Source organism: Phodopus roborovskii, unplaced genomic scaffold, assembly GCF_943737965.1.
Source record: "Phodopus roborovskii unplaced genomic scaffold, PHOROB, whole genome shotgun sequence".
Lineage (NCBI taxonomy): Eukaryota > Metazoa > Chordata > Mammalia > Rodentia > Cricetidae > Phodopus > Phodopus roborovskii.
The window spans coordinates 1,811,917-1,835,595 of NW_026126567.1; the positions used below are offsets into that span (position 1 = coordinate 1,811,917).

The window sequence follows — 23,679 nt, forward strand, 5'->3', positions numbered from 1 at the left end:
GATTAATGGGAGCCCGTGAGAGGAACCGGCTTGCGTGCCTGTAGAGGGCAGGAAGTCTTGCAGTAGGCTGCCCACAAGCTAGAGACTCCGGGAACACAGGTCAGTCTGAGGCGGAACCTTGGAGGACGCTGGCATAAATTCTGGAGTCCAGCGGTTGGAGAGCCTGGAGCTGTGGAGTCAAGGATGGGAGAAAGTACAGCAGAATGATCTCTAAGAAGCTTCTGTGCAACCCAATGTTGAGCAGATAAGATGGCGTTCACTTATGTCAACGGCTGTCCTTTCCCTCCCATGTTGCCCGACTTGTAGGCCAGCTCCTCTGCAGCCAGCCACACACCTTGCCGGTTCTGGGGTATGCCGTGGTAATCTTTGCAGGCTGGCTCTGCTGACGCGGCTGCTTTTTCTCCTCCACTGTCAGTGCCTGATTTTAGCCGTCATTTCCCAGGTGTCTTGATGACTGTGACATCGTAGTTGAATTTTCGGCATGCAGAATTACATCCTGAATTGCCCACAGAGATCCCCCTAACGGAAAGATTGAGCACTATAAACCGTGGCTGTGAATTTCTCACCACTGCTTACTTCTATTCACAACTCAGGCCAATCATGTATGCCCTCCACCCTAAACCCATTGGTCCTGGTAGGCGGCTGCCTTTACCTGTTTGTGACTTTTCAATCTTAACCGTCAGACGAATCCGCCCTTCGCTCCACGTGGAGTTGCCCGTGTTGGCATTGGCACGGGTGTGATGAGTGGGTGCCATTTTCTGTCCTCCTCCCTCTCAGTTCCGTGTGCTCCGTGGCATGTTTGCCCACCTTGTCTCTCTCCCTTCAGCAGCTGCCCTGTCCCCTCTCCGGCTTTGCTTTTGCTTAAGCTTCTGCCCCAACTGGAGCTGGAAACACCCTGCCCACATGTGATGCTACCTGTCTTTTCTACCTGCCACTGGGTTAGAGATCACAAACCCTCAGCTTGTGAAGGGGCCGTGAGCTTTAAGATGATTGATTTTTGAGGTTTCTAGGCAAATTACGCATGTAAGTGTGTGTGTGTGTGTGTGTGTGTGTGTGTGTGTGAGAGAGAGAGAGAGAGAGAGAGAGAGTGTGTGTGTGTATGCGTGCGTGCGTGTGCACACCTCTGTCTCTCTCTGTGTGTGTGTATGTATCTCATATGTGTATTTTCCTTCTTTCCCAGTACCTGGTATTTTCTTGGTGGTCCTGGTGCTCAGCCTCTCCCCCTGGTACAGGGTAGTGCACAGTAGGCACAGATCTCAGGCTGGAGAGAAGGCATTGGGAGTCAGAGGGAAGGATTGCTTTCAGTTAGTGGACCCAGGGGAGGCATTGTGGAAGGGAAGGGGTGGTGTCTGATCTGAGGCACAGATTTGGGGACGTTGGGACACCCAGTGATGGTTGTCACCAGAGTGAAAAGTTGGGGCCAGGATGGAGCGTGGCAAGCAATGTGTTTTGGTACAATCTTCTAGTCCCTTTATAGTGGCAGATCTGATCGGCAGCTGGCCTCCAGTGCCTAGGAGAGCTGCTCCGCCTTGGTCTTACCTTTACTGGGCGAGTCGTTCCTTGAGAGCCCCACTGGAACTTCTGGGTCTCTGTTCTCCATGAAAGTTCACTTTCTCCACACCTACTCCCCAGAAAGAAACTGCCCGGTGAGGGGTGTTGCTGTTAGTGTGAATGAATGCCCAGGGAAGACTGTCCCGCCTTGTAAGTTAGACTAGGGAGCAGAGGCTGGCATGCTGCTGCTTGGAAAAACAAAACAATCCCTGCCTCACAAAACAGACTGTTATATTTTACTTGTGACTCTTGTCTTCCTTCCCAGATGGAGTCAGCGTGAGCGGCTTTCCTCTGTCGAGTCCTTTCCGCCAGGTGGTCAGACCCCGAGTGGAAAGCCGACCCACAAATCCGTCCGAGGGCAGCAAGACGGGGGACCTTGGCCACCTCAAGGTTAGTCCACTGGTGGAGGCCAGGCTGCCGGGCCTCCCCTGGTCGCTGCCAGAGCCTTTTCCACCTCAGTATCTCAAGTACTTTCTTTTGAAGGAGATGGGGGTGTGTGGCTGACAATGGTTTCTTGTGTTTTATGTCGTGTGAGATTTTTCTAGAAAGCAGTTCCCAGGCTGCTCGTGTGTCTTGTCCTTTGGTGATGCAAGCTCTTGTTTTTGCCGTGACACAGAGGCTGGCGAGGCAGGCATGCTAGCGAGGGCAGCGAGAGGAGGAGACGCCTTCCCCTTGCCCCTTTCCTCCGAGGAATATGTTCATTGCACAGTTGTTCTCGGCGTGGGAATTCTCCTCATAGCATTTTTTTCTTAATCACCTGGCAACTCTTGCAGATGCTGGTCTGTAAGCCCACAGTTACCGGAGCTCTCTGTCCAAAGCTGGGATGCTCAGGACATGAGGGCCAGCAGGAGCAGAGCTTGCTGCTTGCGTGGAGGGTGAGACCAGGAGTCCAGATGCCTGTTCTGACTCTACCCAGGGGCAAAATACACAGCGGGGTGCTGCGGGGCTCTGAGCTGTGACTGCCATGCGGGCACAGAGTCACTGTTTGTGTGAGTATACTTACGGTCACCCTGTGGGCGTGCTGCTTGCTATCCCCAAATGTGAGTGGGCCTTGGCTGCCGGGGCTGCCAGAGGAGCTTGTCCTGAATGCCCAGGTGGGATGGGACGAGCTGAGCTGTCCTGACTCACCTTTGACGGGGTGGGAGGATACCTGCGTTCTGTAGAGAAGCGGGCGCCTCTGAGGAATGGGGAAGCCAGTGGCTTGAGGCCTGGCGGTGCAGCGTCTGAGCATCCCTGAAGCAGGAGTGATGTGACTTAATTGGAATTGTGTGAAATCTGTAAACTCATCAACCTGTGTTGACATGTCTGATGGGGCCGCCGAGTACCTGCTTGGACCAGGTAACTCGTGCGCCTCCAGGTTTCTCTAAAGGATACAGACTGCCGGCAGGAACTGTGTTCACGCTCAGGACTGTTTATCTGCGTGCGGGGAAGGGCTTGGCGGCTGAAAATAGATGCTGTTTGTTGGGTGGACATCAGCAACAGTGTTTGTAGGGTCACGGGCTGCAGCTCCCGGGCAGAGCGCTTAGCCAGCATGCCTGAGGCTCTATGTAAGCCAATCCTGTCTGCCTCTCAGAGTCCCATCCGAAAAACTGGAATAATAATGCTCCCATTGAGGACTTGCTGGGAGTCAGGGCAAGGAGCAAGGCTCTGACACTTCATTTTTATAGCTGAAGAAAAGGGAGTTGAGGGCAGATGAGCGTGGGTGGCTGCTGCTACCCCAGGAGCCACTCTGGAGGAGGCAGGGCTTTGCAGTGCCTGAGTTACCCAGTATCTACTCTTGGCTCAGATTGGTGTTGTCTTTTATGGTCTAGCCCCCCTTTTCTACCACTGGGGCTAGTAGCTACCCTTGGGAATCACATGTGATCTGCTGTGGTCCCGTATGCCCCAAATGTGACGAGGGTTCTGATGAGAGCCCTCCGAGAGGGCAGCTCTTGGTGCTGGCTGAACACTGGGGACCCAAGTTGGAGTGTGCCAGGCTTCGCACAAACACAGCTGCAACACATAGATGGGCGTGGCAGAGCAGCCGTAGGAGTGTTGGAGGCCTGGTGCACGCCACCATAGCCCTTCCTAGGCTCTGCCTTCTGCTACTAAAGCAGGCCTACTTCCCACTTCACTCCTGCCTGTGGCTTGGTGGAAGAAATTCTGAAATCTTGACAAAGTCAAAAGCTCGTCAGGGTGGTGAGCTTTTGGCCCTTTGCCCGTTGGCTTTGGAAGGTGTTTGTCTTCCTTGTAAGCATCACGTCCCTCGAGGCTGCAGCTGGCAGGCATAAGAGCCACAGATACATCCATGGGAGCCTCACAGGGTAGCTAAGCACTGGCTTTGAACTTTAGTAACTTAGAGAAAGAGTTGGAAAACTAAATCCAAAGCAAGCAGAAAAGAGATATTAAAAAGCCAAGTAGAAATCAATGAACTAAGAGATAAAAAAAAAAAAAAGTTCCTAAAATAGACAAACTAACCAGAAGGTTGTTCTTAGAGAAAGTCAGTGAAATGTATCGACTTCCAGCCAGATTGATTAAAGAGTAATTATGCAAATTACCAGTATCAGGACCAGCACAGGGAGCTTCTGCACAGGCTCTGCTGAGGTGAGGATAAGGGAAATGCATTGTGAGCAGCCTTGTGCAAAGGATGAGATAGGTAAACAGGGTAGCTCTGTATCCATCAAAGGAAGGAAGTTCTTGTTCAAACTTTTCCACAGAGAAAACTCCTTAAGGAGAATTAATAGGAACTCAGTGCAAACGAGGAGGAATAAGGCCAGCAGGATCTCAGGGGTAAAGATTCTTGCCACGCACGACTGAGGACCGGGCTTCGATGCCTGGGACCCACACGGAGGTAGAAGGTGAAAACTGACCCTCATGTATATCCTGTGGTGTGTGTGCTCTCTCAACCGTCACACTCAGAGTGGCGTTGATACAACAGTAATAATAGGAGAAGGAATATGACCAATAAATTCTGGAGGAAAACACACACACACACACACACACACACACACACACACACACACACACAAAGCAACTGTCTCGATTAGGATTTTATTGCTGGGATGAGATGCCATGACCTTGGCAACTGTTATAAAAAAAGACATTTAATTGGGGCTGGCTTACAGTTCAGAGGTTTCGTCCATTATTGCCCTGGCTGGAAAGGAAGCGTGGTGGCGTGGAGGCAGACATGGCACTGGGGAGGGTAGCCGAGAGTTCTGCATCCTGATTGGCAGGCAGCAGGAAGAGAGTGACACACCGGGCCTGGCTTGAGCATCGGAGACCACAAAGCCCACCCCCAGCGGCACACTTCCTCCAGCAAGGCCACACCTCCTAATAGTGCCACTTCCTGTGAGCCTATGGGGACCATTTTCTTTCAGACCGCCACGGCGAAACATCCCCACCTCCAACCCCAGCTTTCATAAGTCTAAAGCAGGAGTTTAGCCCTAGCTACCCGATAGGAAACACGGTGTCAGCTCAGCTGGGCTCATCTGTGGACGGCAAGGTTGGTTTAACGTCAGAAAACCCACAGTTGCAACTCTCCACCTTCACAAACTAGGAAAGGAAAATTAAGCAAACAGATTCATTGGGGGAGTTGGGCAGCACTGAACCAAGTCTGGCATCTGCTCCCAGTATATATTCTCTTGACACCTTGAAATAGAGAATAGCTTCCACTGGCCCGCGACTGTCACCCTTCATGGGGAGGGGCTTGACCCGGACCCTTGGAGATGCCTGTGATATTCCGGCAGTGCCACACAGAGACATTGGCTTTGACAGAAGAACTCAGTCTTTCCTAACGCTGTCACGCGCATTTGCACTTTGTCAGAGAACCCACAAACGGACTCAGGTTAAGCCAACGGCACACTTCCTTTACCCCCTCTTCTCTCCCTCAATGCCTCTTTCTTTCTTATGTGTCTTTGTTTGGCTGCTCTGGCGCATCTGGAGAAGTCCAAGGAAACTTGTTAAAGGGCTTTGCGCTCTTTTGTGAAGCTGTTTACCCTTGTATGTGATGTTTGTGGTGTGTGTATGTGTGTGCATGAGTGCGCGTGCCCTATGTGGCATGTGTGTAGTCAGAGGACTTCACACGCTCCCCTTCTACAGTGGGCTCCAGGGAGCATCTGCATGGAGTGTTGGGCCTTACCGCAGGCCTCTTTCTGCCGAGGGGGATGGGGTGAATGGGCAGAGAACAGACGCGGGGGAGATAGGGCATCAGGAGAGAGTGCCCCTGCCGCAAAGGCTGCTGGGCCAGGCTGCAGTACAGGGTGACAGATGCTGTGGTGACAGGGGCATTCAGACAGCCTAGAGGAAACAGCCACGCAGATGACAGCCGCGACACCACCACAGACACCTGTCCCAGGTCCTCGCCACTGACCTGTTGGTCTCTGTCTTTCTGACGCAGACATGGTGGCCTGGGTGACTGACCAGAGTCAGTCTGGTAATTACATATGTCAGAGGCGGGATGGCCCCAGATAGCCGGTCCCAACCCCCCAAGATCCAAGCCTTCCGGAAATGATGCCAGCTCAGGGAAGGCAAGCCCCCGAGCCTGCTGAGTCAGAGAGCCGTGGGACAGAGAGGCTCTGGTGCCCACTTGGGGGGGGGCGCTTTCCATCTCTCAGGACTACAATTGCCTATCGTTCAGGAGGAAATTATGGCACAGGAGGTGAAGGGAAGATCCAAGGTCAGGCAGCCTCTAAGTAAAAGTTAAATTCCAGCCCCGGTGCTTCTGATTCCAAGGCTTGTGCATAAGCCATTTCTACCGCACCATGATGCCACTGCGCAATTTCTGTGCTTCCGAATTTGTTGTGGGACACAGAACACCTCTATTGATTCAAGCTGTATTGATGAAATAATCACGTCTAAGCCTTTTGGCCTATCTGACCTAAGTTTCCACTCTGTGCAAGGCAGATAATAAGACTTTCTCCTAGCCCTTGTCGGGAGGGAAGTGTCTGCTATTAGTCCTGGTAGATAAGAGAAGCTCACAAAACAGCAAATCCAATTCAGCTCCAAATTATTTCTAATCTGTCCCAGTGAGAGAGGGATTTTTTTTCCCCTGCAAAGTTTAAGCATAAAATCTTCACAGGAATACTTTAATCTGCTCAAAAAATTTAAAACCTAATAAGAAATTTGGAAGGGAGGCAAATGCTAAACTAAGTGAGGCCAAAGAAACATTCGTCCAGGTCTAGGTAGTGCAATGCTAAGGCGTTGTGTCAAACTCTCTGCAGTGTGTGTGTGCATGCATGCGTGCATATACGTGTGTGCGCATTTGTATATGTGTGTGTTGGAACAGGAAATATATGTGGCGATCAGAGAATAGACTTGGGTGTTGATCTTAAGATGCCTTTTACTTTGTAGTTTTTGTTTTACTTTTAATTATATACGTGTGTGTACATGTCTTTTTGTAGGTATGTATACATGAGTGCAGGGTTCCTTGGAAGCCAGAGGTGTTGGATCTCCTAGAACTGGAGTTAGAGGCAGTTGTGAACTGCTTTGTGTGGGTGCTGGGAACTGAACTCAGGTCCTCGAGAAGAGCAATTAGGACTTTTACCTGCCAAGTCACTTCAGTATCTATAGTACCCATCTCCGCCTCTTGCTTGAAACGGTCTTTCATTGTCCTGGAACTTTACCACGTAGGCCGGGCTAGTTGGTCCACAAGCTCCCAGGGACCCATCTTTGCACTGCTAGAGATGCACATGTGTACATCACCAGGACAGGCTTTTTGTCTGGGATCTAAACTTGCGTTCCTCATATTTGCAAGGTAGTGTTTTACCCGTTGAGCCATCTCTTGCAGCATTTTATCCAGCTCATGTGTCTGACAGCTAGTTAGCAAGTACATGCTCAGCTCTGAATGCCGGGAATAGAGCCACATACAGAGTCCAAGAGTCACACTCTGGCCAGAGACGAACACTGAACAAATCTATACCAGACCGTGGTGTCTACTCGGACAGGCACAGGCAGAGACAGATGTGACTTCCATTTGCTGGTTTATCGAGGGCTGCGGTGGCTCTTTGTAGCCCTGATGGGAGAGGGAAAGGTGTACGCAGCCCCTTCACATTCTGGGTCATTGGTATGTCACTGAAGTCAGGCCATTATTTGGATGCTTGCTAACAGAAGCTGCCAACATTTGAAATATCCGTATTCCAGTTTTTTTTTTTTTTAAACCTAGGTGATTGAAAGTTAATTAAAGATAAAGGTGAAACTTACTGATGTCTGCATTTCTTCACTTTGCAAGGGACAAACACAAGTAGTATATACACCCTCAGTGAATGTGTATCCAGTAAGACAGAAGGGTACTGAAATGGCTTTTAGAGCCTCACTCCACCCTCTCCCTCTCAGGTAGTGTTAGCCTGTCCCACAGTCACCTGCATAGTCAGCTTGCCTGGTCCCACTCACCATCTGATCTGCAGGTCTAAAGGGCTGGAAAAGTGCATCTCTGGGACAAACCTGGGTGATGCTGATAAGGTGGGGGACTTATTTTGGGGACCATTGCCCAAAAGAGGAAACATTGTTGCACCCTTTTGGTGTTTATTATGGGTAGGACTAGTCTTGGGCATTCTTACGAGGGCTCACAAACCTTCTTCATGTACCTCACAGAGATAGGCATGTGGTAAAAGCAGGAGCTCTACCTGGGTTCCCAAAAAGGGATTTCCATAACCATTTGTCATAAGACCCTGACATAAGCACATAATTAAGATTACGTCTGGGCATTAGGAGGCTGATCTGGGGGCTGGTCTGGAAGCCTTTGCACAGCATTATGGACTCCTGTCTGCTGGAGCCCAGGATGTGCCCACAGCTAGGATTAATGGCTACACAGCAGCAGCAACCATCCAATCTTTGAATGCATGACCCTGTGCTGTGAAGGGCTGCGTGGTTCATCTGTAAGGTCTCCAGGGACACTGGGTGTCTTCTCAGAGCCAGGCAGGTCTTGTGGGACTATTACCATGATCTAGCTTCTGCCACCACAGTCAGTCTGATTGATCTGCAGACAGCAGGGGAGAGCCAGACAGGAAAAGAAAACAAGCACTTTTATTACATTCTTGCCAAACAAGAAAATTGCATTAAGTCTGCCATTTGGAATGAGTGACAGTAAGCAATATGTTTACTTTGGGTAAGGACATTTAGGTGACATGATTAGTTCCTAAAAATCCAAAGCAGTTTAGAGACCACATCAAAACAAAATCATCCGTATCGCCCTTCCCCAAGTATCTACACTTCATAAAAAAGGGCGATACGAGGAATGAAAGACCCCCCCCCCCCCCCGTTCATTTGATGTTAGGCAGACCTGCAGTGACAGTTGCTTTTGGCTAGCCTTGTCACAGTGGACATATTCTTCCCAGTTAGTCATCAGTGGAACGAGATGATCCTTCATACTGCAACCAGAGTTCCTGTAGGGAGGTGGGTCCCAAATGCAGAGAAGGCCCGGGCTTCCTTGGGAAGAGCAAGTGCATGGCTCTGTGTCTATGCATGTGCTTCCTGTGTGGTCTCCTGGAACTTGGTGGGGCTGTTGGCCTCTCTGTCACGCTCTAAACCCCATGTGCCTCAAAGGCAGAAGATGGCACTTGCTCCTTGCTGCCCACGCTGGGAGAGGGTCTGGCCGTGCGAGTGGCCAGTGAGTGGTTGTTACCACTAAGGGGCAAAGGATGCCTAGTGAAGGAGGTGGGCAGAGGGAAGCCGAGATCTTAGGGAGGCAGGCCTGGTGGATGCCAGGGCCCAAGCCCAGGTCTGTGGTCTGTGGAAAGGTTCCGGGAATAGCTGAGGAAAGAAGATGAGATGATGACAGCTGGGAACTCTGAACTGTGGGGCTTTCCTTGAGGCTGCCCAGAACTTGTGTCTACATGACTTCGTTATCCTCACCCTACACTGAATTTGTTAGAGCTGTCAAGCAAAGCTTGACTAGCCTGGGTTTTCTTCCCAGTTTGTCAAGAAAGACATGGAAATAGAATTACCACATGTCCACGAAGGAAGTTTGAAAATAAGAATCGAGAAAGTAAACGTAAGAATGGGTAATGCATAGATGGGTTGGATGTTATGGAGAAGGTCCTGGCTGACTTTAGGAGGAGTTCTCTAATGTAGAAAATAATCATTTTACCTTTGTGAATCTTACATTCATGCCTTTCTGAGAGTAACAAAAAACGATCCAGGAACTGGTACCATATTTCCTTTGGTACTTCCAGGTGGCCGTATGGTCTTTTCAACCTAGCTTTAAAAATTTTACTTACATTTTATGCATGATCGCTCTGCGTGCATGCTTCCATGCCAGAAGAGGGCATCAAGTCCCGTTATAGTCTGAGCCACCATGTGGTTGATGAGGATTGAACTCAGGACCTCTGTAAGAGCAGCCAGTGCTCTTAACCGGTGAGCCATCTCTCCAGTCCCCTCGACCTAGCTTGTTGATAAAATGAGTTAACTTTTTTTTTTTTTTTAAAGAATCAAACCGACCTTGCATTCCTGGGATAAGCCCTCATCTTGTCGTGATGTAGCGTCCATCCTGTCTTGAACCACACATTGTAGGGGATCTGATTAAAGTTATGTGGGATCTGAGGAGTGCAATAGTAGGTTGGCCAGAGTGTGAATAAGAGGCGGCCTGGACAGAGGCATAGAGGCCGTACCTCAGCTACATTCCTGCTTGTCCAAATCTCTTGGACATTCCTGCTTGTCCAAGCCTGGTAACTTGTCCATGTGTGTTGTTTGTTTTGTTGTTATTATTAATGATCTCTTACTTCCTGGTAATGCTAAGACTCCTTTTATATTGAAATAATTGGGTTCTTTTTTTTTTTTTTTGATTTTTTTAATTGAAAGCCCCGATATATTTTTACATGATTTTATTCTGTTGGTATATGACAGCAGAACCCATGGTTCAGTGGTCAGTCACTATGAATAGTTTGTTCATAGAATGGCTTTCACTGAGGGCGTGCCATTCTTAAGATGCTGGGTATTGAGATAAACCCTCTGCCGGTGGGGGTGGGGGTGGGGTGGGGGAGTTGGAGTGGGGAGGGGTGGGGTGAGGTTCTCATGTTAATCAGCGTATGCATGTTTTGTGATGGCAGTCAGCCTTCCTTCCACACCAAAGTTTGAAAAACTTGCATTTGCAATTGAAGTTTCTCCCCCTTCAGATAACCCATTGGGTTCAATTTGTGCTGCCCATATGTGCTTGAGTATGTGGCCATCCATTAGAGCTTGGTTGGCATACTAGGGGCCATACTCTTAAAAGAAAACGGAATCACTTTTCTCCCAGTAGCCCTCAGTTAGGAGTGGGAGCATACAATCCCTTCCATCTCCAGGTTGGGTTGTAGACTGGCTTGATCTAGTGCAGGTCTTATGCAGGCAACCACCGATTCTGTGGGCTCATGAGCATGGGGGTTCTGCCTTGTCCAGAAGACACTTCTTTGCTCCCATCTTCCTGGACCATCCTCCCCTTTGTGATGGCCCCTACATCTTGGAGCGGGAGTGATGCAGGCAATCCCATCTGTGGCTCTCACACTCAACTGACACCTGTCCTCTGCACTTTCACTGGTTCTAAGAACATGATTGCAATTGATACTAATAATCATAATTAATACAATAAATTAATAATGAATAATAAGAGACAGAATATTTTTTGGCAATGACGTTGGCTGTGTCACCAACACTGGAGTCAAGATGGATGCCCTGGATGGGATGACAAGGTTCCGAGCCCAGGGAGGGAGGGTCTCCTTTCACCCAGAACGTTCTTGTGTTGGTCCTTCACCCATTGCAAATGGCTTTAACATCCTATGGCAGTCTTCACCTGACTCAGGGATGCCATGTTAGTTCTAGAAAATACTTAGTTATTTCTACTTCTCAAAGGTGCTCTTCTGTAAGTTATAACACTTAGCTCACCTTATGGGGCCATTTGTTTACCCAGAAGCACACCCCCAACCTTTGTTGACTAACTTGAAGGCTTCCCCCTGCCCCACATTCTGAGCCCCGGCTGCTCCCCAGCTTTTAGCATAATTACAGATGCATGGTTTTTGTTGACTCAATGTTTTGATCCACTTACAGTTGCTCTTGTCATTGCTTAGATGCTCACAGTTTGGCCAGAGAGAGCTTTGTTGAGCTGGCCACCATGTCCTTTTGGCGAGGCTGTTAATCTCCGAAGGCTGGGTTCTTTGACAAAGCTTTTTGAGCACTTTAATAAGCTGCTCTCATCCCACAGAAGCCTGTGATGTCAGCTTATTTGCGTGGAAGGGGAAACTGAGGCTGAGAGCGTGTACATACTGTGACAGTTGATACAGTCAGTCCAGCTGGGAGGAGGCATCGTTGTGCAGAAGGCGTAGGCTGATCTCACGCTAGCCTTCCACATATGCCCGGATGGGAATTATTTCATGCCTTCTTTGGCCTGCCACAGTCTGACCCACCCACCCATCCATCCGTGAGCTGAGGGTACCAACCCTCCCTTTTGTCACCGAGCTCTGATACAGACACTGTTAGATTTGTACCTCAGCTCTGGGGTTCTGCACAGAGCTAGACACTGTCCTGTTCCGCAGCCCCGTGCTACCACACCAGCCTTTTTCATATTCTTCCCATCTGATAAGCTCAGGGGTATAATATTGACTTAGTGAGTGGGGGGGGGGTTATTGTGGAAGAACTGTCTACAGCTCTGGAGTGACTCAGTAGAGCTATGACTGTGCTTTTTAATTTAATATGAAGACCTTCTGTCTTTTAAAACATAGAGGTAAAATATTTGAAATTAGAACTACTCTGGGGAGGCAAAGGTACCTTGTGGCAGCATGCACGTGGGTTTGTGGGTTGTGAGCGAGGAGCCACACTCTCTTTCCTGGGAAAGTTTTAAAATACAATTTGAAAAACATCAACTAAGTGTTTTTTTTTTTTTTTTTTTTTTTTTTAACTGAGATCTTCCTGGAAAATTCCTGAACTCTCTGTCTTCTTTCTTAAATGTTCATCAAGGCAGACAAGAAGGTGAGTTCGTAGTGCTAGGAAGGAAGTGAAAATAGGAACTTTCTCTCAAGAAGCTGAATCTACGATGGTCTGGTACATTCTAGTCACCTTCCTATATGATAACACTAGACAAAAAGGCCCGTTCTCTCCCGCTGTACAATTATACCGTCATCTCCAGACATCTGTTTCTCACCTTAGAGGAAGCAAGGGGCCGCGGGCTGTGATGCTCAGCTTTGGGGTCGTTCAGCCCAGCCAGTGCTTTGAGAATATCAGCTGCCAGCATTGGCATTTCTGCAAGGCAACTGGAGAAACAGACCAGACTTCCTGAATCAGGCTCTGCGTTTTCAGGGAGACTGGAATTTTCAAGTCTGAGATGTATGCTTGCCTTTGAGCCCTGCTCATTGTGCTGGGCTGGCACCCACTCCAGGAAGCTGTCCTGCCAGCCCCCCCCCCCCTTGCCCGTTCTGGACCCTGTGGTGTTCTGCCTGCTGCACTGACATCGTCCACCCCCCTTTGTCCTTGTGACTGTCACAGTCTCCTCCTGGAGTGCAGTGTCTGGCATGCTGGATGTGCTCGATAAATGTTCGCTGAATAGAGTGATGTTCTTGGTCCTAGGGCAGTAACTGGGATTACGTAGGAAGCAAAGCCGGCTTTGCAATTTAGGGACTCTCAGTGCAGAGACATGCGCTGAGCAGAGGGACCATTAGGGACCCTGGACACTGTAACCTCAGATGCCCAAAGGCGGCATGCTGGCTGGATTCCTGGAGTAGGGTGGCTTCAGTGGAGACCTGGTTGACCCCCCCCCCCCCAGCCACTGAGTTTTTTCCTCACCCCTCTGCATAGGCCTCCAGGGGAACAGTTGTCCCCTGACTTGCTGAGCTTCGACACAGTAGCCGGTAAAGGCCAGTTCGTTACAGACGTCCTTTGAGCTTCCCGAAAAGACCCCTCTGAGCCCCGAAGGCCGCCTGCTCTGTCTTGTCATTGGGTTGTGCAGGCCCCTCCCCCATCGGGGTCTTGTCTGTTCCCTGTGTTGTGTTTGTGTTCCTGATTTTCCATTTTCTTCCCCCCCTCCTTCCCAGTGCTCTTGAACAATACCAGTACTTTAAAAAGCAACATGAAACTCATTAAATGAATATCCCTAAGGATTGGATTGTGGCCTGAATGTCAATAAATATCTGGTAAAGAGAGGAAATTAAAACCCACATCAGCGTGTCTCATCTGGATCACCTCAGTGGCGAGGCAGAAGAGTCCCAGCGGCAAGGCGGTGTTTGGTGTAAACAGCAAAAGGCCCCTCGGGCGGGGCGGGCTGTAACCAAAGGTCTGTCCCGTACTCCTGCCTCTTCTGGAAAGTTCCTGTGCTTCTGGGCCCTGGGTCACTCATTGCTGGGGCCGTGCATGGGAGGCAAGGCCTGGGCTGCTTCGCTGATAGGTCATGTACAGGGAAGAGAACAATCATGGAGATGTGTTTGTTTTCAACTGGAGCATCTTTGCATGAATGTCAAGGCCAGTTAGGATGATGTCCCGAAGCTTACCAGGAGTGAAGTCCCCAAACCCATCCCAAGTTGGTCCCAAGTTCTCTCTCTCTCTCTCTCTCTCTCTCTCTCTCTCTCTCTCTCTCTCTCTCTCATTCCTCCCTTGCATTGCATCTCGTCTTCCTCCTGGCCTTCTCTGCCCGTCTTCCCCTCTGCCTCCAGCTCTCTGGACCCAGTGTTTCACGTCACAGCAGCCTCTGAGTGTCCAGAACAGTTGCGGCCACTGCAGTTCATTCCTACATGCCATTGCCATTCCCACTTCCAGCGTGGTCATCGCTGGGGACGCTGCACACAGATCTGTGTTTGCTCATAGAACCCCGTGCAAATCGTTAAGTGGTGTTACACGTGCACAAAAGGCCTGGCTGGAATGTGCATGCGTGGGCCTGTTCCTGCACGTGTGCATCTTGAAGCATGACAGAGCTGCTGCTCCATGATCGGAGAGTTGAAAGGCAAGTAGGCTTTAGGGCTCCAATCAGGGAATACCACAGGCGGGAGAGACCTTGGGGTGAGTTTAGGTACGGTTGCTTCAGGAGGGTTGGGTGGAAGGGTGTGGCCAGGGCAGGAGTGGGTGGTAGCGTGAACAAGCCCAGGAAAGCAGAAAGGTGAGTCTAAAGTCTAGGATGGAGTCAAGAGTTCCCGCCATGCCAAAGAGCTTGGATCTGAAGTGAGTGCTCCTGGCCTTTAGCTAGGTGAGGTGTTGGTGGAGTTTGTTTTCAGAATTCACTCTGTTAGCCCTAGGGCTAGAGCGATGGATTCCGTTCCCTAGGCCTGGCCCCAGCACTTCCTGGCCTCTCTCCAGAATGTTGCCTTACGTAAAACGGTGAAGCATTACTTCCCACCCCTTAGGACCCTGCATTGTACACTATGCTGTGTGCTTTGCATACGTTCTTGGCAATTCTCTGACTAACCCTGAGAGATATTGCCACACTGGTGCAGTTCCTGGCTGCCTGACCACACACGCATGTCTGGCCTCCACGGAAACCCTTCCCTTTGTTGAATGCTGTGGCCTTGTGCACCGTGGTTTCCCGAAAGGCCACAGAGGCCGCGTGGGCCTGTGAAGCTTTGTGGGAAACTCAAATCTGAATTTTCCAGAGCTCCAAGAGATGAAAGGCTCTGTCCTAGAAGGCTTGTTGAGTTCATGTTTGCAGATTTGTGTTCAAAGGGCTCAGGTGAGAGACACTAGCTTTGGAATGTCTACACACACACAAAACCGCCCCTTGCCTGAAGGCAGCTCACCTTTGGGCCACGTTTGTGTTCTTGATTTTTAAGCCAAGACCTTCAGGAACCCGTGCCTCAGTTCCAAGTGTGGAATCTGCAATACCCCCATTAGAAAGGCGTTTAGAACATGAGTCCACGTGATGATCAAAAACTGAGGGTTTGAGAGAGCTGAGAAAATCTGTAAGCAGCTCCTTGCCTGGCCTCTGAGGAGGCTCCTACTTCCCTGGCTGCTCCCGGATCTTCAGGGAGCAACTTGAGATGGTGAAGGGGGCAGGGGGTGGGTGTCCCAGGATCCTCACCGAGAGAGCCGGGATCCTGGCATCCTGTGTGAGGGTGGTGGCGTGGACGAGAGGCGGGGTCTTGTGTTACCGCACAGGTCCTCCTGATGTCAGTGCTGGCTTATGGTAAAGGTGCACTTGGGCAGTCCCCAGAGGACCCCGCTGCGGAATGGGCTGCTTGCCCTGTCTTGAGGAGGTGTCACCCGGAGCCTCTGTGCTGGGACTCCTTCATGGGACATCCTGCAGAAACAAACTGTGGTGAGCACCACGGATAAACACTGTTGCTCCATCTAGAACAAGAATAAGGCAGCGGCGGTCCTCCGTGTGGGCTTCTGGTCTCACTGGCTCTTAACACAGTCTTATTGATTCACTCGAGTCCCCAAACAAGAGGACGTTTTAAACTGCTGGTGTTAATTTTTAGTAGTGTTAAAAGTAATTATTCGGATGCCTTGATGACTGCACTGTCAGACAAATGTTTTAGCGCTGTGAATTCTTAATCCTTTTGTCAGGGGCTGATGGCTTTAAGATTGTTTTCCTCTTACAAGCTTTAATTAAAAAAAACAACAACAGGGTAATAGAATTGGATTTTTTTAATGAACCATTCAATCAAAAGGGAAAGGATGATCATTTATATTAGAAATAATATTCCTTATAATCAGGCTTGTTAAATGTAAGTCCTATAGCTACTTGATGGCCCTTGGAGAAAGTTTTACTTCATTGTTGAGAACGGGCCTCATGTTTTAGGTGAAGCTGGCCTGGCAGTCACGGTGTAGTTCTGGTCTCTGTTGGGCTTGCGGTACCCCTGCTTCAGCCCCCTCAGAGAGGAGCTGGAATGGTAGATCTGAGCCACCGTGCCTCACTTAGGGATTTTTGTTTTGTTTTTGCTTTATAAATATTAAATTGTATGCACGCAACACATGCATATACCTGCATGCGTGTGCGCGCACACACACGTGTGCAAGCCATGGTGCAAGTGTGGAGATCAGATGATAACTTGTGGGAGTTGGTTCTCTCCTACCATGTTGGTCTGAGGGATTGAACTCGGGTTGTCAGGTTTGGTGACAAGCACTTTTCCCTCTGAGCTTTCTTGCTGGTTCTGGGGTTTTCTTCCTACGTTTTTTTGGTTGCGAGCCTAGCCTTTAACAGCTGAGCCATCTCTCCAGCCCTGGGGTTTTCTTTCTAATGGGCTTTTGACCATGGTACATTGTGTGATGATTACCTTGGGTCACTGACATATTCATCTCCTTATCATTTCATTTTCATTTTTTTTTTTGAGGTAAGGTCATTAAAATTGTCTAGCTATAATACATTGCTGTTAACCCCAGTTACCATACTGTGTGGCCAAGCAGCAAAACCTCCTCCTGTCGGTCTACAAATTCGCACTTGTTGAACGGCACGGGATCCCCTCTCCTCTGGTCCTCCCTCCCATCTCCTAGAAGCCTCTTTTCTGCCATCTTCTGTGAGTTCATCTCCTTCAGACCCTGCACACAAATGAGATCACACAGCGTTTGTCAACCCATGCTCTTTTAACACTGTGCCCTGTGGGCCCAGGTTCCCTCCTTAGGACAGAGCAGTGTTCTGTGGCGTATGTGTATTTGGTCTCTGCATTTTGAAAACTGACTTATTTGGGTTGGCGCCTAGTGATGGTCACTAAGGTTGTTTCTGCACCTTGGCTGCTGGGAATAATGCTGCTGGGAGCATGGGAGACTACTCGTCTCTGCTGCTCTGAGTCCCTGCCCGATACTGGGATTGCTGTGTCATCTGTTCATTGTATTTTTAAGGGCACCTACTGAGGTATCCAGACAGTGTTTTTAGCGTGGCTGTGCTAATTTAAAAGGCAGTGATGGTCCTTTATGTCCACATCTTCACCTACACATGTTGTTGGCAGCCAGTCCTACAGCTATGAGTTGGTATCTCATTCCTGTGCTGTTGGGTGACTCCGAGACTGTCTTTCAGCTGTCTGGTAACCATCCACGTTTCTGTGGAGAAAAGCCTTTGCCAGCCCTTGCCCCTTTTAATAGCATTGTTTGCTTTCTTACTGCGGAGAAGATGTAGTACCTTACATGTCTTGGGTGTTAGCCACTCACCTGGTGTCTGAGTCACTGGTCCTTCCCTTCTGAGTCCCTCCCAGCCCATGCCCCATCTCTTCACTTGATTGGGTTGCTGGCAGGACCTCTCTGATTGGGTGGGGCCCCCTAACCCCTCTGTTCTAGTTCCCTGTGCTTTGGGGCTCTGTGTCTGATGAATCACTGATGTCTTGGAGCTTGCTGTTTTTGTTTTTTTTTTTCTCCTAGAAATGTCATACTTTTTGGGTCTTAAATTTAAGTCTTCAATCCATTTTGAGCTGATTTATATATATATGATGAAGCACAGTATCTGCTTTCACTTTTCTGCTTGTTAACACCCAAATTTCCCAGCATGGTTTAGGAATTATATTTATTATAATTATATATTATATACAACATACATATGTAATACACACATATATTTTATGTGCATGCGCGCGCGCGCGCGCACACACACACACACACACACACACACACACACACACACACACCTGTGTCATGGAGTGGACATCAGAGGACAATTTATAGGTGTCATTTCTCTCTTTCTACCATGCGAGTCCCTGGAGTCAAACTCAGGTTGTCAGACTTCCTGGCAGGCTGCTTTGCATGGTGAGATTTCCTACTAGCCTCCCCCCAACATTATTATCGAAGAGACAGTCCTTTCTCCATTATGTGCTCAATATCTCTTCATAATTAAAGAAAAAGAAAATCTCTCAACAAATTAAGTATTATGGCGTGCAACTCTCCATAATCAGGGCCATGTATAACAAACCTACAGCCAATACACTACCCAGAAAAAGAAAATTGAAAACTTTTTCTCAAGTTCTGGAGTGAGGGGAAGATAATGGCCTTTGCCACATCTGTTTAGCAAGACTGCCAAGTGAGAAAAGGTGAAAAAAAAAAAAAAAGTTGATGGTGGCACATGCCTTTAATCCCAGTACTTGGGAGGCAGAGGCAGGCGGAGCTCTGTGAGTCTGAGGGCAGCCTGGTCTACAGAGTGAGTTCCAGGACAGCCAGGGCTACACAAAGAAGCCCTGTCTTTATGGAAAAAAAAAAAATTGTCAAACCCAGAAAGGACCAAGTCAAACCTTCTCTGCAGATGGTAAGACCTTACTTAGTAAGAACTCTGAAGACAGTCAGAGATTATTAGCATTCCTGTGTACCACCAATAGGGAAAATGCCTAAGAAGGAAATTAGCAAATCAGTCACAATAACGACAAGAATGTCTTTGTAAATTTAACTGAGGAAGCGTGGCCACCTTCCCAGCCTACCAATAACTTTAAAACAAACACGAGATAATTCCATTGGATAAGAACCAGAAGGTTCTTTAGGTTGGTTTTGTGAGTCAGTCACATTAAAAGTGAACAAGTTTCTAGAGTTTGGAGTTTGTATGGTGTTTTACACCCCCCCTTGTCTTTTGTATTATTTGCCTGTTATAACAGGGGTTTTGAGAATTATCTTACCTACTTTCTGGATGGTTACTGAAGCTCAGGCTGTCCACTTTGGTAGCTTTAACAGCCAGCTGCTATTACTTCGTTCCCTTCTTGATAGGCAAATGCTACCTCTTTCTAGTTTATCTCTTGCCATGAAGTTATGCAGGCAACTTCTTTAGCTGGTCGTGTGTTTGCATTTTTTCCCAACCTCCTGTTGGGGTGAAGCATAACAGATTTCTCAGTGTGGGACACGTGGCTGCGGGGAGTGTGTGTTCCTGGTCCTTGCTGTGTATGGCCAGTGCACTGTCCAGGATGTGTATGTAGGACGCACTGTTTCCCTGCCTCTGAAGGCTGGGCGCTACACTGGGGAGGGTGGCATGCAAGGCAGGGCTTGTCCATTTCCTGGAGCTGAATGGTCCTGCTGGGATGTGGGTCCTTCGGGGAGAGGGCCATACCATTCTATGGAGTCTCCAGTCTTTGTATGTGGGGAAGTGTGGCCACGAAACTCTGTCCCGACCAGTGGGCTTTCCTCCTCCACCTGCCTTTCCCCCCCCCCCCCCCCCCGTGCATGCCATGCGCACTGCCCGTGGACTCTGGCCCCTGAGGCAGTAAGGGTGCCATCGCTAGGATCTGTTTCCCAGCCCCATGTTCTTTGCAGGCCTGGTACTCAGGTATCCTTTGACTGTGGCACAAGCTGAGCCCCGAGCAGTGCCAGCGTGAGTCTGAGAACACGATGGGGTGACGGTCGTGGCTGGTGGAAGGAAGAGACAGTCTCTGATGGACTCACGGCAGGAAAGGGACGAGTGGTCCCTTTATTTCTTAAGTTGTCGCGCACACCTCTGCAAACCGGAGGTCAGAAAGGGGTTGTGATTGGCCAGGGAGGCAGGTGGTGACAGGTGCGGGCAGGGTGCAGCCCTTGTGTTTCTCAGGCTGAGTAGTGGGTTTTTGTGCTCTAAGATAATTTTACCTGTGTTGGTTTGAGTAAAAATGGCCCCCATGGGCTCATGTGTTTGACTCTTTGCCCCCCCCCCCCCCGGTGGAATTGTTTGGGAATGATTCGGAGATGCAGTCTTATTGAAGATGGTGTATACCCGGGAGGCATCTTAGAGGTCTCAAGAGTGCCATCCCCCGAATTCTTAGCTACTGCTCTGGTGTCATGCCCGCCTGCCTGCTACCATGATGGTAATGGACTCTAACCCCCTAGAACCACGGAACCCCATTAAAACAGTTTCATTTACAAATCGCCTTTGCCACGGCAATGGAAAAATTACCAAGGCATTACCTTTGCATCTTCTGTGTGTGTGTTTCATTTTACAATAAAAGTAGCATGTAGGTGTGATAAAAGGCCAAAAGAACAAACTCAATCAGCAAATGGGAAAATGAACTGAACAGAGAGTTCTCAAGAGAAGTACAAGTGGGCAATAAGTGCATTAAAGAAATTAAACTTCTGCAGACATCAAAATGCAGATCAAAGCTGTACTGAGATTCTGTTTCAGCCCAGCCAGAGTGGCTGCCAATAAATGCTACAGGGGATCTTTGCAATTTATTAACTGCAGGCAGAAATGGAGATCAATACGGAGGTCCATCAAAACAAAAACAAAAAACAAAAAAAAAAACAAACAAAAAACCCAAAACTTAGAACTTCCATATGACTCAGCAAAGCTGCTCTTGAGTTTATAGGGAAAGGAATCGAAATCCGCAAACCACAGAGACACCCCGTGTGTCTACAGCATGGAGCCAGCCCGGCCATCTGCCCACAGGTGAATGGATAAGGAAACATGGTAGAAGTGTGTGTATCAATGGAGTTTTCTTCTGCCTTGAGGATGTTGTCAACTTGAGGACAATGGGTGAAAGTGGCAGTCATTGTGTTATGTGAAATAAGCCAGACTCAGAAAGATAAACACCATGTTTGTTTCAAGGATGTGGCATTCATCCATCCATCCATCCATCCATCCATCCATCCATCCATCCATCATCCATCCATCCATCCATCATCCATCCATCATCCATCCATCCTCCATCCATCCATCCTCCATCCATCCATCATCCATCCATCCATCCATCCATCCTCCATCATCCATCCATCCTCCATCATCCATCCATCCATCCACCCACCTATCTATCTAAGGGTGGCACAAGGATAGGAAAGGGACAGGATAGGTGGGGAGTAGGGGAAATGCATAAAGAAGTGAAAGACTCTTCTGTGAATTATGCCATTGGAATTTTGACAGTCATGGCATCAGCTCTGTAGATCGTGTTCAGCAATAAGGCCACTTTCACAATCCTGCCAGTGCAGGAGTACGGGCTGCCTGTTCCTCTGTCTAGTGTCTCCTTCAGTTTTATTTTCAGTGTCTTGGAGTTCTCACCGTAGAGATCTTTCATCTCCTTGGTTAAGTTTATCCCTGGACATATTATTATATTTTTTAAAGCCATTGTGTCTCTTAAATATAGGTATCCTAGCCTCTAATTTTTTTTTTATCTTTTTATATGTGTATTTTTGTGGGCGTGCATGTATAGGTCACGGAACTAGAAAGGGGTCCTTGAGAGGTGAAATGAACAGACTTTTAAGGGGCTGAGTAGGAAGGGCAACGGGATTTGAGTGGCATTCCAATGATAAGGTATAAAGGGGGAGTCCATAACAACCTAAACCAAAGTATGTATGCCAAGGCCACATTTCAGACAAAGAAAAAAAAAAAAGGTAACCAATTTCAATGATTTATAAATACAAACATGGTTCTCAAAATGAGCGCCCCCTCTGCCAGGCAGAAGCCTGTGCCAGCTTTGGATGCCCCCCCCCATGTTTTCTCTCTGCCTTGCAGAATCGCAACCCTTAAGGCAGAATCAGGGCTTTCCTTCCATATCCTGGGTCATGAAAGCTAGCACTAACATGTTTAAGAGGAGGCATTTCCTGCAATCCCCCAGAGCCGTCTGCCCTGCTGTGCCCACTTTGTTGGGTCCGTCCCATGCCACCCTGCTTTCTCCCAAGCTTGGCAGTTCTCTGGTGAATGAGGCTGACAACTGTCAGAAGCATCTCCATTCTCTAGCCGGTTCTTTATATGAGGGCATTCTCGGTTCACACCCCCCCCCCCCAACTCTTGGAGCTTCTTTGCGTCATGAGAGGTATCAGGTAGAACTCTGTATTTGGTCTTTACTACTGTTCACCTCTCTCCTATTCCTTTGGTTATGTCGTTGGACACATGGCCCCTGCACCCCTCCCTGTCTCTTTTTACTCCTCACCTGTCTATCAAACTGTCCATCTATCTGTCTGTCCTCTCCCTCCATTCCCTTCTGTCAAGCATTCTACTCCATCCGGGAGTGTGCCCCTCTAGGAAGGCGTGATTCTGTGATTGTTTTTTTTTATTTCATCATTACTTTCTGGTACTCTGTGCAGGACCTGGCACCTAGTATGCTCAGCATGCCCTGTTTTGATTAAAGGGGGAGTAGAAGCTAAAATGAAGAGGAATGTCACCAACTCTACAGCATCTCTTCCCATACTTCAGGATTGCAAACGAGAAAGTGATTGAGATGATGCTCACGGAAGCTTCTAGGTTTATCTTGGAGGGCAATACTGAGCTTACTAGCTTACATTGCCATGCATGAACCTGGTGCTCCTGGAGCGGCAGACAACTGGGTCCCCAGGGATGGGAAGGCTACTGGGGAAGGGCTGGTGGGTGGGGTTGCAGTTTGCAGGGTGCATGACTAGAGGCCCAGTGGTGTGGCCAGGAGGAAATGCCACAGGAGGCCAGGGAGGTCCGATTGCCAAGAGCTTGCAGTTCCCAAGTTTGCATTTTCCTTAAGCTCTTAGATTTACTGGTCAGATGGTATAAGGATTTGCTCTGTCAGCTGCCAGTGTTCTTTACTGGAGAATGAAATGGGAAGGCTTTGAGCAAGCAGCCGAGGATGTGCTTAACAATGACACTTTGTAGCAGATCAGTGTGCAGGAGAGCTGGCTTCAGAGGGAGGGTGCAGAAGGTGATGCCGGCCGAGCAGGAATTCGCTGACAGCGCACTGGCCATGAAGCTGTCTGTAGAGTAATGGCTGGGAAAGTAGCTGTTCTCAGAAATACTTTTGAAAGTGAATTTAAAGTAGAGGGCAGTTATTTTTGGATGGCAACATTCCTAAGCTGTATTTCTTTTGATTTAGTTGAAGTGTGCAGACAGTAGATTAATGGACCTTATTCTTGAGGGGAGAGATAGGCTTCGGAGCTCATCTATTTGGCCTGGAGACCATAATTTAAAGAATTTTTTTTTTTTGATGTATTATGCACTAGAGACCTGGACATCAAGATATCCAGGTGCTCGAAACAAAGATGGTAAAAACCTCAGTGATTAATGGAAACTGAAGTCAGAGTGACCCCTGGGATGAAGTTTTCCAGTCTAGCACAGGAGGAGAGAAGAGGACAGATCGCAGGACTCCGCTGTATCTAGTCATAATGGCTTGTGAGGAGAGCCTCTGTCCCACGTCAGCGAACGGCAGGCTTGAGTGACAAGATCCCCAGTACGTTAGCATGGGGAGGTCAGTGCCCCCCCCCCAACCCGCTGGAGCTGGAGCAGCTGTGTCAGATATAAAGCTGCTGCTGTGTGGAGCCTCTTACCTGGCTGTGGACACACAGGCATCCACATGAAATGCTTTTGTGCAGAGGATGGGGTGCTGGCAGTCACTCCGGGGAACGGCCGGGTGCCGTGGGCCGTGGTTTCCCCATCTCAAATAA

At 48.8% G+C, this 23,679-nt stretch overlaps 1 protein-coding gene across 4 annotated transcripts in view; it reads left to right on the forward strand.

The window, feature by feature from the left end:
* The window catches only part of Trappc9 (trafficking protein particle complex subunit 9), a 405,567-nt gene that overhangs the window by 130,390 nt on the left and 251,498 nt on the right, over positions 1-23,679 (forward strand). For all 4 annotated transcript variants that reach the window (XM_051202715.1, XM_051202717.1, XM_051202714.1 and 1 more), the window contains one exon: positions 1,817-1,941. In XM_051202715.1, coding sequence (XP_051058672.1) covers positions 1,817-1,941 — 125 coding nt within the window. The remainder of the gene's footprint in view (positions 1-1,816; positions 1,942-23,679) is intronic.